We start from the raw sequence: 20,410 nt of genomic DNA, 5'->3' as shown, positions 1-20,410 counted from the left end.
TCAGTATGTACCAACTGCTTCAAAACTACTGTTTAAAAGCATCTTCTTACCTAATGTGATCCTGAAACCAATATACTGTTAAACAAATCCTGAAACCTGTTTTCTTTCAATCCCTCTGTTCTTATGCCAGGTATCCTTCAACTCCCATATATTAATAGATAGGTCTATACTTTCTCATCATATTTGCACTAATTCAAGTAACTAGAATCACTCTCATTATAATTTTATTGCAATTTTTACTTCGAATTAACTGAATAAATTTTAATATAGTGAAGGCTAAGTGTTGCCCAAAGATGCTATGTATTCTATGGTCCTTCAGTTTATTGTACTCACCTAATTGTAGTTGCAGGAGTCGAGACTCAGCTCCTGGCCCCGCCTCTTCACTGATGTCCTGTGCAGTGCTACTGAGACTTATATCAGCAACTGCAGGTGTATTTTATCAATATTTGCAATAACCTCCACAAAAGTTATAGAAAATTGCTTTACTAAAACTTCCAACAAATTCCTTGCAAAAATTACAGTAGTGGAGATACAAGTTATAAGATTATTTTGATGAAATTAAGACATGTGCAACATCTGGGTATCTTTATTGTAGACGTTTCGCCATCCAGTGGCTTTATCAATACAAATTCCAGGACATAGTTCTACTATCTTCAAGTTATGTCCTGGAATTTGTATTGATAAAGCCCCTGGATGGCGAAACGTCTACAATAAAGATACCCAGATGTTGCACATGTGTCTTAATTTCATCTTGTCGGTATTATATACCATTCTTGCACAACAAGATTATTTTAAGGCTGCCAGAAATGCTCTGCATAACAATGGACTATCTGTAAAATATCTCAATAAAGTAAAAATGAAAACTATAACTCGTGAACTTAAAAAAAATAGTTTTATTTTATCTAAGGGTTGAAATACGTGGTATTAGTAAGAACTTAAAAATAGAGAAGTTATAAATTAATTCATAAAATATGAAATAAAAAGATATAATTGTCTAGTTTAATAGAGTGATTGATACAAGTTACTTAGATTACAGTGTATAATGGTATAGTATCTGTTGTGTGAGAATGATTTCTACAGCCATGTCTGAAAAGAAGAGACTGTAGACTATCAAATCAAACTTAATTTTTAAAGGGGTGGACTAGTAAGCCAGTGGAAGGCCTCGGTAAGAAGACCAAAACACATATGCAACAGTTGTGATGAATGGTTTGAAAAACCGACAAGTTGAAGATTGAGACACTTATGCAGCATATGGGAATCTTTATTCAGGAAACGTTTCGCCACACAGTGGCTTCATCAGTCCAATACAAAGAGGAAGGCGTAAGGAGAGGAGGAGAATGAGGTAATCAGTCCCTCAACCTGGAGTCGATGTGTTCAGTCCATCAGTCTTGTAGATTGATGGACTGAACACATCGACTCCAGGTTGAGGGACTGATTACCTCATTCTCCTCCTCTCCTTACGCCTTCCTCTTTGTATTGGACTGATGAAGCCACTGTGTGGCGAAACGTTTCCTGAATAAAGATTCCCATATGCTGCATAAGTGTCTCAATCTTCCACATATGCAACAGTTAGGTATCTTTATTTCGAAACGTTTCGCCTACACAATAGGCTTCTTCAGTCGAGTACAAAAAAGTTGATAGAAGCAGAAGATACTTGAAGTCTTCAAGTATCTTCTGCTTCTATCAACTTTTCTGTACTCGACTGAAGAAGCCTACTGTGTAGGCGAAACGTTTCGAAATAAAGATACCTAACTGTTGCATATGTGTCTTACCTAACAACCTGTCTGTATTTTATACCACTTTAATGTTCAAGACCAAAAGCTCCAGTGGCGGGTCATCATATGTCTAAGACTCGTGTTAGGAAACACTTGTCCTGTTTCCTGACGAATTTTACCTAACCTGCAGCCAATGGAAGACAGGAATAAATAAAGGGGATGTAAATGGCGTGCTGAAAATATCTAGTCTAGACAGGACTCGTTGCAATGGTTTTAAGTTGGAAAAAATCAGATTCAGAAAGGATATAGGAAAGCACTGGTTTGGTAATAGAGTTGTGGATGAGTGGAACAAACTTCCAAGTCCAGTTATAGAGGCTAGAACGTTGTGTAGTTTTAAAAATAGGTTAGATAAATACATGAGTGGGTGTGGGTGGGTGTGAATTGGACCTGATTAATTTGTGCAATTGGGTCAGTTGCCGTGTTCCTTCCTTAAGTGAATGAGACCTGACCTAACTAGGCTGGGGCATTGGCTTAAGCCGATAGGAGACTTGGATCTGCCTCGCATGGGCCAATAGGCCTTCTGCAGTGTTCCTTCTTTCTTATGTTCAATCTTACAATATATGGAAGCTGAAAAACAAAGCTGAATCAAGAACAGGGATAGGATTGGAGGCCAACAAGCAGATTTCAAGATTTGTTAATCATAGTATATTGCTGCTAAGCTCACATTAGGAGGTATTATTTTTAACAGAAGCTTTGAAGCAGCTGGCAGATAGGGAACCTTTTGAATCTTCAGGGAGAGTCAAATCGCCCCCACCCACACCTACTCGTGTATTTGTCCATCCTATTTTTAAAACTACTCAAACCTAATATATGCATTAATCATGCTACTGGTAATTAGCAGGGCCGGATTAAGACATGGACTTTAGGGGCTGCAGCCCAGGGGGCTCCACCATCAGGAGGGCCTCCACCATCTGGAGGGCCTCCACCATCTGGAGGGTCTCCACCATCTGGAGGGTCTCCACCATATGGAGGGCCTCCACCATATGGAGGGCCTCCACCATCTGGAGGACCTCCACCATCAGGAGGGCCTCCACCATCTGGAGGACCTCCACCATCAGGAGGGCCTCCACCATCAGGAGGGCCTCCACCATCAGGAGGGCCTCCACCATCAGGAGGGCCTCCACCATCTGGAGGGCCTCCAGAGATGTTCTCAACAACTTACAATTTACTGAAGTTTTGGAGAAATTTTGTTTCCAAGAAATTACGCAAATTAAAATATTTGAATTTTAATTGTGGTTAGCTTTTTTATTTTTTTTTCCTTTTGAAAATATCACTGCGGGGCCTCACAGTATTATTATAATCAAAAGGAAGCGCTGAACCTACCATGGGGGGCTTCACAATATTTGTAGCCCATGGGCCTACAAAATCTTAATCAGGTTCTGGTAATTAGGTGTACTTTTCAGCAGGAGGCGCACCAGAAATTCTATATTCGAAGCATTTAGGAGTAGCAGTCTGGTTAGAAAAGGTATCTTCCTTTGATCCCTTCCATCCTTGGCGCTGCCCTGTTTTTCAGTCAACAGATAAAATATGGCTAAGATGTAAATATTATCAGTGGACATGCTACGTAAGAAAATAACTTTACCAAGGTAATCATATCTGAAAATAAACACTAAACCCGTATGGGTCATGCAGTTTTATGGTAAGTCATAGAGAATCGCTAAACCCAAAGGGATTGTACAGCATCTAGGGAATGGAAAATAATTAGCGGTTATTCCATGACGGGGCGGGTAACTCAAATTTCTCTGGTCAAGAACCCTTGGCCTTTACCAGCATCAGGGAACTCCTTTCCCTCCTTCTAACCTTTTAAGGGATGTGAGAGCAATAGGGTTGACTTCCCTACATCCCCTCTAGGGTTGACTTCACGCATGTTGCACATGCGTCTTATATATCGACTAATCTCCCTACATCCTGTCTAGGGTTGACTTCCATACATTCTCTCTAGCTCACAGTCACTGCACTTGCAGAGTACTACGTTGGGCAGATTTTTGTTCATACATCTACACCGTCCTCTGCGTAGAACTTTTTCATGCCAACTTGGCATAATAAATATCTGCAGAGCGAAACACCGCACCCCCTCCCCCCCCCCAAAAAAAAAAAATCGTCCTGCAATGTCTACTTTTGTCGGCAGTACACCATTTGGATCCTACACCATCGTCAGCAGCCTTTAATACAGCAACAGTTGATCACAGCCTTACATAGTGCACCAACAGGTGGCCTTATCCCTGTGCACTCTGCCAAACCTTTGTTTCGCATTCACTCCAAATTTGTTGTGCTGGACAGGTGCCCCATACGTGGTCAGCCTGGTACCCCAGCCTGGTACCCCAGCCGGTGTTGGCAGCAATCATTCTGTGTTAGTGTTAAATGTTATCCAGCCGAGGTCCTTGTGTTTTGAGCTTAGCGATTGCTTAATATGCAAAACATTTATTATTAAGTGGGTTGTGCAATAGATACAGTTACATTTTTGGCTCGTACATTTTTTCTTTTTTTCTTTTTTGTAAAAAATAAAATATCTTCTAGTCCAACATAATTTTGATTAAATTAAAATCTAGGTTTGGTTACGTTATTCTGGAGGTTACCGAGGCGACTCTAGGTAATAGACCCAAAATATAAGTCTCCATTGCACAGCTCACTTAGTTTCGGAGGATTTACATAATGAAAAACACAAGGACCTCGTCTGTATATTTACACACAAAAAATAAGAAGCACTGCTACAGGCCTACTGACCCAAGCAAGGCAGGTCAAACATAAGAATGGAGGAACACTGCAGAAGGCCTACTGGCCTATAAAGGGCGTACGGTGTCCCGTGGCTTGGTTGACAATGCTCTTTCCTCACACAGTGTCCGTGGTTCGATCCCCGACACGGGTAGAAATGTTGGGCGTGAATTTCTTTGCACCTACTGTCCATGTTCACCTAGCAGTAAATAACTACCCGAGTGTTAGTCTGTTGGTGTGAGTCGCATCCTGGGGACAAGACTGAAGGACCCCAGTGGAAATAAGACAGACAGTCTTCGATGATGCAGACTTTCTTGGGTTATTCTCGGTGGCTAACCCCTTCGGGTTAAAAATCCAAACATGGGCCAGTAGGCCTGCTGCAGTGTTCTTTCTCTCTTATATTCTTATTTCACTCATGTACTGGAACCCATTACTTTGAGTCCTGTCTTGGCTAGATATTTTTTGCACGTTATTTACATCCCCATTTTTTTATTCCTGTTTTCCATTTATACACCTCAATCACATTCTCGTATAAGACACCAAAGTAAGGTATATTATACATTTAGGTTCTGTTAATTAAACTTTGAGATGTTTTTTAAGATAATTTAAAAAGTGGAAGAGGCAATGCCTATGGAAACTGAAAGCAATCACATGCAATCCAAGGCAAGAGAGGGTTGATTCAATTTCTTGGATCAAGAGCCCCCCTTCCTCACCGGCGTCAAGGAACCTTCCTCGAGGGCATATATATCATATATACATCAAGGTATTCGCCTTTTGAAGGTCAGAGGAAGGGAAGGGTAGCTCCAATTCCTTGAATCAAGAGCCTCACCAGCATCGAGGCACATAAGAACATAAGAACGAAGGAACACTGCAGAAGGCCTACTGGCCCATGCGAGGCAGGTCCAAGTCTCCTACCGGCTTAAGCCAATGCACCCAACCTAGTCAGGTCAGGTCACATTGACTTAAGGGAGGAACACGGCAACCGACCTGGTAGCACAAGCTATCAGGTCTAACTCACACCCACCCACATCTACTCATGTATTTATCCAACCTATTTTTAAAGCTACACAACGTTCTGGCCTCTATAACTGTACTCGGGAGTTTGTTCCACTCATCCACAACTCTATTACCAAACCAGTATTTTCCTATATCCTTCCTGAATCTGAATTTTTCCAACTTAAAACCATTGCTGCGAGTCCTGTCTAGGCTAGATATTTTCAGCACACTATTTACATCCCCTTTATTTATTCCTGTCTTCCATTTATACACCTCAATCATATCCCCCCTAATTCTACGTCTTTCTAGAGAGTGAAGATTCAGGGCCCTTAGTCTATCCTCATAGGGAAGGTTTCTGATACATGGGATCAACTTTGTCATCCTCCTTTGTACATTTTCCAGAGAATTTATATCCATTCTGTAATACGGTGACCAAAACTGTGCAGCATAATCTAAATGAGGCCTAACCAAGGATGTATAGAGTTGAAGAACAACCTGAGGACTCCTATTATTTATGCTTCTTGATATGAGGCCAAGGATTCTATTAGCTTTATTGCGAACACTTATGCACTGTTGTCTTGGTTTCAGATTACTGCTAACCAGAACTCCTAAATCTTTTTCGCAATCCGTAATATTAAGATCTACATTATTTAGTTTATATGTGGCATGGTTATTGTCCTGTCCAACATTTAGAACTTTGCATTTGTCTATATTAAACTGCATCTGCCACTTCTCCGACCACTGCATCAGTCTATTCAAATCTTCCTGGAGTGCTCGAATGTCCTCGTCAGAATGAATTCGACGGCCTATTTTGGTGTCATCGGCAAACTTGCCGATGTCGCTCTTTATGCCCTCATCTATGTCGTTTATGTAGATTGTGAACAGCAGGGGGCCCAACACTGACCCCTGTGGAACACCGCTCGTGACGCTTCCCCACTCTGATTTCTCCTTTATTAGGATGTGGAAACGAAGAGTAACTGTAATTAACTGGCTGAAGAGCCTATTACCAGCATCAAGGTAATCAATCCCTTTGAAAGGATGAAGAAATGGAAGATGGCGCCCTGTTCCTAGGGTCAAAAGCTTTTTCCCTGTATCGAGGCACCTCCCTTGAATTGTTGAAAATTATATAAAATATCGACAAGTTGAAGATTAAAAGTTCAGCTCTATGACGCTGAACTCTTCTCCGGGCTGAGGGACTGACCACCTCAAATACTTTTTCTCCAAGGTTGATGGACTGATTACATCATCTTTATTTCATTACAACTGCTCCTTTTGTATTTGACTGAAAAAGCCTACTGTGTAGGCGAAACGTTTCATCATTAAAGATACCCAACTGTTGCACATGTGTCTTAATCTTCACCCACCTTGAAGGGGAGTTTCTTATAGACGGGTAGAGCGGTATCGAGGATTCTTGAGGTTGATGCAAGAAGCAAGTTTCCTGTGTGGCAGCGAGCACTGACCCCGAGCTCCAGACATGCTTTGTCTCCACTCTCAAACACAGCCAAGAACAAACTGTGCAAGTCTCAAATTTATACTGAAAAGTGACAAGCACGTTTAACTGTTTTGACGCAGGAGTGACAATGTTGCAAGATTACAGTGTGTGTGCGTGTGTGCGTGTGTGTACTCACCTAAATATGGTTCCAAGGATGGAGAGTGTATATATATATATATATATATATATATATATATATATATATATATATATATATATATATATTAATGATTCTGAAACAGTAAAAGAGCTACGGCTAGCCAGGATTCGATCCTGCGTCACAACTGATGGTCAAGTGGATAGAGAGATGCATACTTTGTCCTGTTCTCACAGGGCTGGGCACTGTGATGCAGGATCGAATCCTGGCTAGCAGCAGTCCTGTGATTTTGGAATTACGTTTGCATACATGACATGTAAGGAGGTACCACGTCTAGTACCGATTGAGAAACAACAGCCTTAAAGATTTAGAAAGAATGTTGGAGCGAAATGATTTGGTAATACAGCAGTGGATGGGAGGAACAAACTCTCGAATAACGTCATTAAAGCTAAATTGTTGTGTAGTTTTAAAAGTAGGTGAGACAAATACATTAGTGGGAGTGAGTTAGACCTGACTAGCTTGGGCCTGTAGGTCTGATACAATGCTCCTTTTTTGTTCTTAATAACGTACTTCAAGGATCCCAATGGAAATTAATCACTGCCTGTTAGGATATAATAGGTAATTTACCCATATGTTACTAGGTATAATAATTGCATTTATGTGTACTTATATCTAAATATACTTAAAGAAAAATTTGGAACGTGAGCATGGTAATATTTTGTGAAGGGATTCAGGGAAACCTGTAAACCGGACTTGAGTCCTGGAGGTGGGAGGTACAATGCTCACACTTTAAGGAGAGGTTTGAGATATTTGCTGTTGAAAGTGACATCTGAACTGTCGTATCTGTGCGCCTCTTCTAAGATAGTGATAGTGTGAATGATGGGTTAATTTATTTTAGGGGGTTACCCTGCCTTGGTGGGAGATGGCCAGCATATACATATATATATATATATATATATATATATATATATATATATATATATATATATATATATATATATATATAAAAGGGGGTAAGGCAGCCGGGATTGATGGGATAAAGATAGAAATGTTAAAAGCAGGTGGGGACATAGTTTTGGAGTGGTTGGTGCAATTATTTAATAAATGTATGGAAGAGGGTAAGGTACCTAGGGATTGGCAGAGAGCATGCATAGTTCCTTTGTATAAAGGCAAAGGGGATAAAAGAGAGTGCAAAAAATATAGGGGGATAAGTCTGTTAAGTATACCTGGCAAAGTGTATGGTAGAGTTATTATTGAAAGAATTAAGAGTAAGACGGAGAATAGGATAGCAGATGAACAAGGAGGCTTTAGGACCAGGTGTTTGCAGTGAAACATATAAGTGAACAGTATTTAGATAAGGCTAAAGAGGTCTTTGTGGCATTTATGGATTTGGAAAAGGCGTATGACAGGGTGGATAGGGGGGCAATGTGGCAGATGTTGCAGGTGTATGGTGTAGGAGGTAGGTTACTGAAAGCAGTGAAGAGTTTTTACGAGGATAGTGAGGCTCAAGTTAGAGTATATAGGAAAGAGGGAAATTATTTCCCAGTAAAAGTAGGCCTTAGACAAGGATGTGTGATGTCACCGTGGTTGTTTAATATATTTATAGATGGGGTTGTAAGAGAAGTAAATGCGAGGGTCTTGGCAAGAGGCGTGGAGTTAAAAGATAAAGAATCACACATAAAGTGGGAGTTGTCACAGTTGCTCTTTGCTGATGACACTGTGCTCTTGGGAGATTCTGAAGAGAAGTTGCAGAGATTGGTGGATGAATTTGGTAGGGTGTGCAAAAGAAGAAAATTGAAAGTGAATACAGGAAAGAGTAAGGTTATGAGGATAACAAAAAGATTAGGTGATGAAAGTTTGGATATCAGATTGGAGGGAGAGAGTATGGAGGAGGTGAATGTATTCAGATATTTGGGAGTGGACGTGCAGCGGATGGGTCTATGAAAGATGAGGTGAATCATAGAATTGATGAGGGGAAAAGGGTGAGTGGTGCACTTAGGAGTCTGTGGAGACAAAGAACTTTGTCCTTGGAGGCAAAGAGGGGAATGTATGAGAGTATAGTTTTACCAACGCTCTTATATGGGTGTGAAGCATGGGTGATGAATGTTGCAGCGAGGAGAAGGCTGGAGGCAGTGGAGATGTCATGTCTGAGAGCAATGTGTGGTGTGAATATAATGCAGAGAATTCGTAGTTTGGAAGTTAGGAGGAGGTGCGGGATTACCAAAACTGTTGTCCAGAGGGCTGAGGAAGGGTTGTTGAGGTGGTTCGGACATGTAGAGAGAATGGAGCGAAACAGAATGACTTCAAGAGTGTATCAGTCTGTAGTGGAAGGAAGGCGGGGTAGGGGTCGGCCTAGGAAGGGTTGGAGGGAGGGGGTAAAGGAGGTTTTGTGTGCGAGGGGCTTGGACTTCCAGCAGGCATGCGTGAGCGTGTTTGATAGGAGTGAATGGAGACAAATGGTTTTTAATACTTGACGTGCTGTTGGAGTGTGAGCAAAGTAACATTTATGAAGGGATTCAGGGAAACCGGCAGGCCGGACTTGAGTCCTGGAGATGGGAAGTACAGTGCCTGCACTCTGAAGGAGGGGTGTTAATGTTGCAGTTTAAAAACTGTAGTGTAAAGCACCCTTCTGGCAAGACAGTGATGGAGTGAATGATGGTGAAAGTTTTTCTTTTTCGGGCCACCCTGCCTTGGTGGGAATCGGCCGGTGTGATAATAAAAAAAAAAAAATATTAGGAATGGTGTGGATTTCAAGATTTTTTTCAGCCAATATAATGACTAAATTAATCCTCCTAGCTTGCTATATCGCGTTCTTTAGAAATAAATAATTATGATTCATAAGGTGATACTGCAAGCAATACACTTGCAAAATATTATAAAGCAAGTGTTTCAGAGAGCATGATTACTTTGTCTACTGATCTGATTATATAATTTTTTGAACACGTCAAAAAAAAAAAAAATTATATTGTACCTTGTTCATGTACTTGTAGAAATAAAGATATTATTATTAAAGATGTGAGTACAGTGATGGAAATATTTAGCTGCGAGGGATGTGGGCAGCTGACGACGGCGGCGACGACGACGACGACGACGACGACGACGACGACGACGACGACGACAACGGAGACGACAACGGCGACGACGGAGACTGCGACGACGACGGTGACGACGACGACAAAGGCGACGACGACGACGACAACGACGACGACGGAGATTACGACGACGACAACGGCGACGACGGAGACTACGACGACGACGGTGACGACGACGACAACGGCGACGACGACGACGACGACGACGACGACGGCGGAGGCGGCGGCGGCAACGTCGGTGGTGGCGGCGGCGGCGGCAACGGTGGCGGCCTTCCCTGTCTGGCGCGTGGACTCGCCCAATACACCATCAGATGCCTACAATCTCCACATACGTAACTACTACACAACCCTCTATCTCACTCTAGCACTCTGGGAAAGCTCTCTGGTACTAAGTGAAAGCCTAAAGCATCTCACAGGTGGTGATGGATCAGGTAGCAGGATGGATGCACATATAGAGAAGGAAGGTTAATATAATGTGTATATGTGTATGTGAGTGTGGCTGGTGGGGGGGTGGAAGCAGCGGCACCTCGGCCTGACAAGACACCCACAGCTTAGTCTGGCTGCCATGCTCTTCCCCTAGAGTCATTACGCTTAGTCATGTCAACTCTCTTTATTACTACATACCAAGTATCGGCTGCAGCAATTTAATTGCACAAGACGGCCGCTAAACCCATGTTAAGCTAGTGAGAAATAACTGTAGGCTAAGTTGTGTTTGCGAGGTGCATAGTGATAAGAGCAATGTCGTGCTTGTGATGGTGGGGGAGCAAGCAGCAGCAGGAGGGTCCAAGGCAGTTGTGCTTCCCTGGTCGGGTGTGGCGCTCATGAGGCCATGACTAGTGGCACACACCATGGCTTGCCCCTACATCATACTTCTGGCATGCTGGGCCACACTCTTCATGGGTAAGTCCAGCCTCTGCATCACGTATGTTACCTAACTTTTGCTTGATCTTTCAGATTTGTCAGCTCTGATCTCACCCCATAAAATTTATATATTTCTTATGTTTACCAATGTTTTTTAATAAGGTTACACTTTTGTCAGGGCATTCGTCTCCAAGGTCTGATTCCTGAAACTTAGCACTTGCAAAATATATTGCAAGCACAGGCTGTCTTTGCATGCAATGGGAATATAAAATATCATTTAGTCTCGATGAATTATCCCAGGTTAAATCTAAATAACTTATAACTAACGTATGTCAATAATGTGCTTAATGCAGATGAATATAATTATTTTGATCTGGTTCACTACATACTTATTATTCATAGGAAAAAAATAAATCCATAGGAAGCCATACAGCGCTTAGGGAGAGATAATCGGGTTTGATCCAAGGAAGAGGAGAAGTAACTGCAATACCTTGGATCAAGAGCCCTCCAACCACATAAAGGCACACCAAGCATAGAATGACGAGTTGCCTCACTGATATTCTCAAGTTGATGTCAGGGGAAAGTCTTGCATTTTATTACTGGCGAAGAGCTCTATATATAAATTTACCAAACAGTCAATAGTCACTATCCTGACATAACCGAAACCTAGACCCAAATTATGTTGGATAACTCGTAGTATATTTTAACTAGTCACAAAACCTGCGGTTTGGGTAACTCGCAGACTTCATTGATTTGAAAAGTGTGAGTTTGTCTGACATCCTAGCATATGGTTTTACAGAATTTTATAGTTAAGACAGTGGTTATAATAAATACAATCGTTAAAGGCATACATTGTTGGTATATTTTGTAGACTTAACCTAGGATAACCCGAAAAAGCAAGTGTGATTTTTTTTCATTATGTTCGTCATCCCTCTGAAACAAAAGTTGAGGTAGCACATACAGTGGATAAAAATTGTTATTTAATTCGTGGAAGCATCACAGGTTCCCCAAAAGTGATCTTACTAGTTCTATGAATAATTACAAATGAATGCCAGTGATCCGACAGACGTTACTAAATCATCCATCACTCATTAGTACCCGATATTTTTCCAGTGGCAAAAAGTTCTCCCGTAAACAGCATAATTTTAGCAAAACATGGCAAGCAGTACCCAAACCTAAATTATGTTAGATAAGTTAAGGTTATACATTATTTTTGTAAGTCACCGAACCTGCCGCCTGGATAACTCGCCAACATCAGTGACTCTGCCTGATACTATTAAAAATGAGTCATTTGACCTGTGGAAAAATAGTTTGGTGAAAAAGAATACGTTATCTGGATAAACAGTAATATTACATGACCCGAAATGGAAATGTGACCTGACCTAACTAGGTTAAGACATTGGCTTAAGCCGGTAATGTTCAATTAAGCCGGTAAGACTTGGACCTGCATTGCATGGGCCAGTAGGCCTGCAGCAGTGTTAATTTTTTCTTATGTTCTTAAAAATTAATGAAATGTTTGGCAGTACCGTAATAAACGTAGATGAACTATTTAATGTAGTAGTGTTTGGCAAGACATTTTGTTCTTTGAACTGTAACATTTGGGAAATAACTAATATAAATTGTGAAGAAAAATGGGTTCAACTCTTGAATCATTTTAACGACCAGAATATTTCTCTACCAAACCTCAACCGTGTCATGGAGTGTCTTTTGTGTGATGAATGGTTTTGAAAACCGACAAGTTGAAGAACTTGCCGGTTTTCAAAACCACTTTCTGCTGTTGAAAGGCTATTCTCGCAGATGAGCAATCTATGGTCTCGAAAAAGAGGTAGAATTACTGAATTTACAGCAAAAGAGCTAATATAAGCAAAATAAACACTGATTTAAGTTGCAGCTAGTTTTATGAGAAAATAAAAAATAACAAACCATTACTAAAGAAGGCTCATTGTAGTGAAAAATACGAATGGTTCTCCGAAGGGTGATTCCATACTTTATGTTTTTTTTTTTTTTTCATTCTGTAGTCCTTAATAATTGAGAAATTGGTAAATTTTTGCCCATGTTGGTTTGCATTAAAATATACAGATTTTATATTTCATATATATATATATATATATATATATATATATATATATATATATATATATATATATATATATATATATATATATATATATATATATATATATATATATATATATATATATATATATATATATATATATATATATATATATATATATATATATATATATATATATATATATATATATATATATATATATATATATATATATATATATATATATATATATATATATATATATATATATATATATATATATATATATATATATAATTTGAAAGCCTTAAAATTGGCCCGGTTTGAATCAATTATGGTTAAGCGTAAAAATGACAACATTGATACTGTGCAAAATATTTTGCGGTTTAGAGCTGCCTTTCACAATTGCATGTTCTTCACAATGTAAGGGCCCCTTTGGAAATAAGTCATTCTCTTTGATTTATCTTTGGGTTATTTTTATTGATGAAACGTTTCGCTTACGCTGTTGATGAAACATTTCGCTTACACTTGACTGAAGAAGCCTACAGTGTAGGCTAAACGTTTTACAATAATAATAATAATGTCTATTTCTTCTTCTTCTTAAGTACATGTACAAGGTATACAGGCCTAATTGACATCAATGACATACTACTATGGAAATATAAACACATATGCAGTATAATGTGATCCTTTATTGACCGTTTCACCCACACAGTGGGCTTTTTCAAGTCACACACAGATCTGAAGATTGAGACACTTATGCAGCATATGGGAATCTTTATTCAGGAAACGTTTCGCCACACAGTGGCTTCATCAGTCCAATACAAAGAGGAAGGCGTAAGGAGAGGAGGAGCATGAGGTAATCAGTCCCTCAACCTGGAGTCGATGTGTTCAGTCCATCAATCTTGTAGAATGTACAGTATAGGGCCGTAGACGTGGCTTATATACTGTAGTGAGGTGAGGTGAAGCAGGCGGAGGCGGGGTCATAGTGGTACCATCCACTAGTCGAAGTAGGTCTTCGTCCAAAGGTTGAACAAGTGTTGAAGAATTCTTTGTAACAAGATCCCATGATGCTGCAGTGGCTGACAGTTGTGATGAATGGTTTGAAAAACCGACAAGTTGAAGATTGAGACACTTATGCAGCATATGGGAATCTTTATTCATGAAACGTTTCGCCATACAGTGGCTTCATCAGTCCAATACGGCCCTATGCTGTACATTCTACAAGATTGATGGACTGAACACATCGACTCCAGGTTGAGGGACTGATTACCTCATGCTCCTCCTCTCCTTACGCCTTCCTCTTTGTATTGGACTGATGAAGCCACTGTGTGGCGAAACGTTTCCTGAATAAAGATTCCCATATGCTGCATAAGTGTCTCAATCTTCAACTTGTCGGTTTTTCAAACCATTCATCACACACACGCTTGAGGTTCCTAAACCTGTATTCCCTGGAACGCAGGAGGGAGAGATACATGATTATATACACCTGGAAAATCCTAGAGGGACTAGTACCGAACTTGCACACGAAAATCACTCATTACGAAAGCAAAAGACTTGGCAGACGATGCACCATCCCCCCAATGAAAAGCAGGGGTGTCACTAGCACGTTAAGAGACCATACAATAAGTGTCAGGGGCCCGAGACTGTTCAACTGCCTCCCAGCACACATAAGGGGGATTACCAACAGACCCCTGGCAGTCTTCAAGCTGGCACTGGACAAGCACCTAAAGTCAGTTCCGGATCAGCCGGGCTGTGGCTCGTATGTTGGTTTGCGTGCAGCCAGCAGCAACAGCCTGGTTGATCAGGCTCTGATCCACCAGGAGGCCTGGTCTCAGACCGGGCCGCGGGGGCGTTGACCCCCGGAACTCTCTCCAGGTAAACTCCAGGTAAACACCTGGGGTGGAAGGTACGGGAGTATTTATAGTCATGTTCAGAATGTTGAGGTCAGGTGGAGAATGCTGCATCTGATGACCTACCTGGAGTTCATTACCTTTGTAAATTGTGAATTCATTACCTTTGTAAATTGTGAGTTCATTACCTTTGTAAATTGTGAGTTCATTACCTCTGTAACTTGCTCAGCTATCAAAACTTTGGCGTCCAGTCCCTGGACTAATTATGTACCTCTGTAATCTTTTGACTACCGCCCACAGGATGGGTATGGGGTGCATAATAAACATATTAAACTAACTGATGATCTACCGGGTGGGGTTATAGAGTCTTGGGTAGCTTGGCAGGGGTATTGGACAAGTTGTGAGTAGACCTTCTGCAGTGTTCTATGTTCTTATGTGGGATAGCGATGAAGAAGTTTCTTGGCGAGTGGTTCAGCTATGTTATAGAAGCCGTTGTTCTGGTTGAAATTGTTGGTTATAGAGATAAGTGATGATTCCAGGGTTCTTCGGTATTGAGTGTTGTCTTCTGTGGCGATAAGTCTTGAGTTTCTGTAGTTAATTAAATGGTTGTGTGAATTGCGATGTTGTACACAGGCATTCCTTGTTATACAGAACATTTCGGGCAGTTTAGGTCAGTTTTGTTCCAGGATGCGACTCGCACCAGTATTATTATTATTATTATTATTATAATCAAGGGGAAGTGCTAAACCCGGAGGATTATACAGCGCCTAGGGGGGGATGCGGAAGGCATTCAGGCTTAATTCGGAGAACTGGAGCACAGATCCAATTCCCTAAATCAAGAGCCCCTTACCAACATCAAGGAACCTTCCTTGAGGGGACTCGCACCAGTAGACTAACACCCAGGTACCCACTTTACTGATGGGTGAACATAGACAACCGGTGTAAGGAAACATGCGCCCAGTATTTCTACTATTGCCGGGAATCGAACCCGGACCCTCACTGTGAGAAGCTAGAGCTTTTGCCACTAGTAAAAATACCCAACTGTTGCACATATGTCTTAATCTTCAACTTGTGGTTATATTTTAACCTACTAAGAACATTAAAGTGGGACTTTTACTGAGTTAATGGGGTTATCAAGGCTTATTCCTTGGGTAACATTGATAATGGGTTGGGCGAACATGTTTTTAGTGGCTTTGGGCTTGACAAGGGCCTGCTAGCCTGGTGCAGAGTTTTTTTTTTTTTTTTTTTTTTTACTAAAGAAGGAGCACTGCAGCAGACCTACTAACTCATGCTAGGCAGGCCCAAGTCATACCCACTTAAGAAGGAAGAAGCACTGCTGCAAGCTTACTGGCCCAAGCATGGCAGGTTTATCTCACATCCTCAGGTTGTTCTTCAACTCTATACATCCTTGGTTAGGCCTCATTTAGATTATGCTGCACAGTTTTGGTCACCGTATTACAGAATGGATATAAATTCTCTGGAAAATGTACAAAGGAGGATGACAAAGTTGATCCCATGTATCAGAAACCTTCCCTATGAGGATAGACTAAGGGCCCTGAAACTGCACTCTCTAGAAAGACGTAGAATTAGGGGGGATATGATTGAGGTGTATAAATGGAAGACAGATGAATGGTTCAGAGAACCGACATGTTGATAAATTAGACACATGTGCAACTCTTGGGTATCTTTATTGAGGAAACGTTTCGCCACACAGTGGCTTCATCAGTCCATACAAAGGAGAATCTTGAAGAACAGGAGGAGAATGAGGTAATCAGTCCCTCAACCTTGAGTCGATGTGGTCAGTCCATCAATCTTGAATAGAGGGACTGATTACCTCATTCTCCTCCTGTTCTTCAAGATTCTCCTTTGTATGGACTGATGAAGCCACTGTGTGGCGAAACGTTTCCTCAATAAAGATACCCAAGAGTTGCACATGTGTCTAATTTATCAAATGGAAGACAGGAATAAATAAAGGGGATGTAAATAGTGTGCTGAAAATATGTAGCCTAGACAGGACTCGCAGCAATGGTTTTAAGTTGGAAAAATTCAGATTCAGGAAGGATATAGGAAAGTACTGGTTTGGTAATAGAGTTGTGGATGAGTGGAACAAACTCCCAAGTACCGTTATAGAGGCCAGAACGTTGTGTAGCTTTAAAAACAGGTTGGATAAATACATGAGTAGATGTGGGTGGGTGTGAGTTAGACCTGATAGCTTGTGCTACCAGGTCGGTTGCCGTGTTCCTCCCTTAAGTCAATGTGACCTGACCTGACTAGGTTGGGTGCATTGGCTTAAGCCGGTAGGAGACTTGGACCTGCCTCGCATGGGCCAGTAGGCCTTCTGCAGTGTTCCTTCGTTATGTTCTTATGTTCTTATAAAGATAACCAGATGTTGCACAAGTGCCTGAACTAGAATTACTTTGTTCCTTTAATGAGGAAGGGGAAGGCCTTGATGCCGGTGAAGGTTCTTTGATTCAAAGAAGTGGAAGTCACTGACTTGTTTGGGCTATCCTAGGTAATCTACACATATGCTGCTATGTATGATAATTTATGAACATTAAAATGGTATAAAATACCGACAGGTTGTTAGGTAAGACACATATGCAACAGTTAGGTACCTTTATTTCGAAACGTTTCGCCTACACAGTAGGCTTCTTCAGTCGAGTACAGAAAAGTTGATAGAAGCAGAAGAGACTTGAAGACGATGTAATCAGTCCATCCCATAGTCTGAAACAATATTGTTTCAGACTATGGGACAATGCTCTTCTCCAGACTGAGGGACTGACCACCTCAAAACTTTAAGGGTGATGGACTGATTACATCGTCTTCAAGTCTCTTCTGCTTCTATCAACTTTTCTGTACTCGACTGAAGAAGCCTACTGTGTAGGCGAAACGTTTCGAAATAAAGATACCTAACTGTTGCATATGTGTCTTACCATGATAATTTATGTAACCCTGTTTGGGTGTACCTGTACTGGAATAAACCTACTTACCCTTCCCTTGAATTCGACGTATTTGCCGTCCATTCCCAAAGCACTGTATAATAGTGTTTAGTACATATGTGGGTTCAGCACTTTCCCTTAATTTTGACAGAATATGGTTTTGATAACAATAGCTACCTTACCTGTTATCTTAACAGGAACTATCAAATTTAGCAGCAATCTTCTGCTATTAAAGTGTGTACAAGGACCCAAGTGGAAATAAGTCCCTTTGTCTGACTTTTTTTGGGGTATCCTAGGTAATTTACACTATGTACGATAATTGTACTTATGTTTACCTGTGCCAAAATAAAATTACTTACTATTATTGATGAGAGTATGCTTGTGGCTGTGGAAGTGGGGGGCTAATGCTAAGTAAGTTTTCATTTAAGCCTCATACCTAATTTGAAACTTTTACAATGGTTTTATATGGTAACTTGTATTAAATTTAACCTAGGATTACCTAGCAAAGTTAAACAACATTTAACTTTGCTAGGTAATCTGGGTTCTATTCTTGCAGCCTGGCCTAAGGTCAGACTTCCTTGTTGACTGCCTTTCATGCTATGGAGTAAATAAATGCCTCCACTATGACCATTCCTGCCAAAAAAAAGTACTACAAATTTTGGAAAAGTTAAATATCAAAGATAATATGATATCAGGATCAGTGGCTGTAATTTTGTAGCTAACCACAATAATGGGTCAGTCTTCAAAAGCATTCTGTTGCACAGCAATAGAGGAATGGAATGGGTTTCCTGAGCATGTCAAGGTAAGTAAGTTTTTATTCAGGCTTTAGGTAGTCTACATTGCATACATAATTTTTTTACAATGGTCTTGAGGGCACACATGTTATGGATACATAGTATCTTATGTTTATTTAGCCTTAAATAACCCATCAAGTCAGTGACTTATTTTCATTGAGGTCCCAGTTAATATATATAGGCATATATAGATGTTAATTATACAGAAAAAAGAAAATATCAGATAAGTCAGTAAGTTTATTTAGGTACAGATACACATAAGTACAATTACCATACATAGTAATGTGTAAATTACCTAGGATAACTCTAAAGCAGTGATGGACATTTAACCAGTACTACAAGAAATCACATAACTTCCTTTCTGTAGATTCATTCATTAAATATTCTTTGACTACACTCTTAAATTACTTCATACTAAGACTAACATTATCAGATAACCCATTCCAGTCCTTTATCACTGTGTTTGAGGTCTTGCCATGTACATGTATTGTAGGTACACAGTACAAAATTGTGTTCACTTCCCTTTGTAACCTACTGGCTTTATCTGGAGTATACCTGGAAAGGGTTTCGGGGGTCAACGCCCCCACAGCCCAGTCTGTGACCAGGCTTGATTGTGGATCAGGGCCTGATCAACCAGGCTGTTACTGTTGGTGCGCATGCAACCCAACGTACGAACCACAGCCAACCTGGTCAGGTACTGACTTTAGGTGCCTGTCCAGTGCCCTCTTGAAGATAGCCAGGGGTCTATTGTTAATCTACCTTATGTATGTTGGGAGGCAGTTGAACAGTCTTGCCCCCCCCCCCTCCTGACACTTATTGTGTTGTCTCTTATCTAGTGGCACCCCTGCTTTTCATTGGGGGGATGTTGCATTGTCTGCCGAGTCTTTTGCTTTTATTGGGAGTGATTTTCATGTGCAAGTTTGGTACTAATCCCTCTAGGATTTTCCAAGTGTATACAATCATGTATCTCTCCCATGCGTTCTAGGGAGTACAGGTTGATGAACTTCAAGCATTCCCAGTAATTGAGGTTTTATCACATTTATGTGGGCCGTGAAGGTCCTCTGTACACTTTCTAGGTCAGCAGTTTCACCTGCCTTGAAAGGTGCTGTTAGTGTGCAGCAATATTCCAGCCTAGATAGAACTGAAGTGTGTCATCATGGGCTTGGCATCCCTAGTTTTGAAGGTTATCATTATCCATCCTGTCATTTTTCTAAAAGATGCAGTTGATACAATGTTATGGTCTTTGAAGGCGAGATCCTCTGACATGATCACTACCAGGTTTTTTGCTCTGTTGTGTGGTTGGAATTTGTTTTGTACTCCAACATAGTTTTAGTTTCCTCACATTTTCCATATTGGAGTACATAATTGAAATTTCTCATCATTGAACTTCATATGGTTTTCTGCGGCCTATTTGAAGATTTGGTTATGTCTGTCTGGAGTCTTGTGGTGTCTTCAATGGAGGACACTTGTCATGCAATTCGGGTGTCATCTGCAAAGGAAGACACTGTGCTGTGGCTTACATCCCTGTCTATGTCAGATATGAGGATGAGGAACAGGATGGGAGCGAGTACTGTGCCTTGTGGATCAGAGCTTTTCACTGTAGCCGCCTCAGACTTTATTGTGTTTACTACTACTTTTTGTGTTCTATTTCTTAGGAAATTATAGATCCACCTACCAACTTTTCCTGTTATTCCTTCATCACGCATTTTGTGCGCTATTACACCATGGTCACACTTGTCAAAG

General features: G+C 40.7%; 1 protein-coding gene across 1 annotated transcript in view; it reads left to right on the top strand.

Moving 5' to 3' along the window:
- Positions 1-10,696: 10,696 nt before the first annotated feature.
- The window catches only part of LOC128695600 (uncharacterized), a 295,135-nt gene continuing 285,421 nt past the window's right edge, over positions 10,697-20,410 (top strand). The window contains exon 1 of the mRNA XM_070093224.1: positions 10,697-11,064. Within this exon, the coding sequence (XP_069949325.1) occupies positions 11,013-11,064 (52 nt within the window). The 5' untranslated portion in view covers positions 10,697-11,012. The remainder of the gene's footprint in view (positions 11,065-20,410) is intronic.

This window comes from Cherax quadricarinatus, chromosome 42 (assembly GCF_038502225.1).
Source record: "Cherax quadricarinatus isolate ZL_2023a chromosome 42, ASM3850222v1, whole genome shotgun sequence".
Taxonomy (NCBI): Eukaryota; Metazoa; Arthropoda; class Malacostraca; order Decapoda; family Parastacidae; genus Cherax; species Cherax quadricarinatus.
The sequence above is the reverse complement of the archived record's forward strand: the minus strand, read 5'-3'. Positions and strand labels throughout refer to the sequence as shown.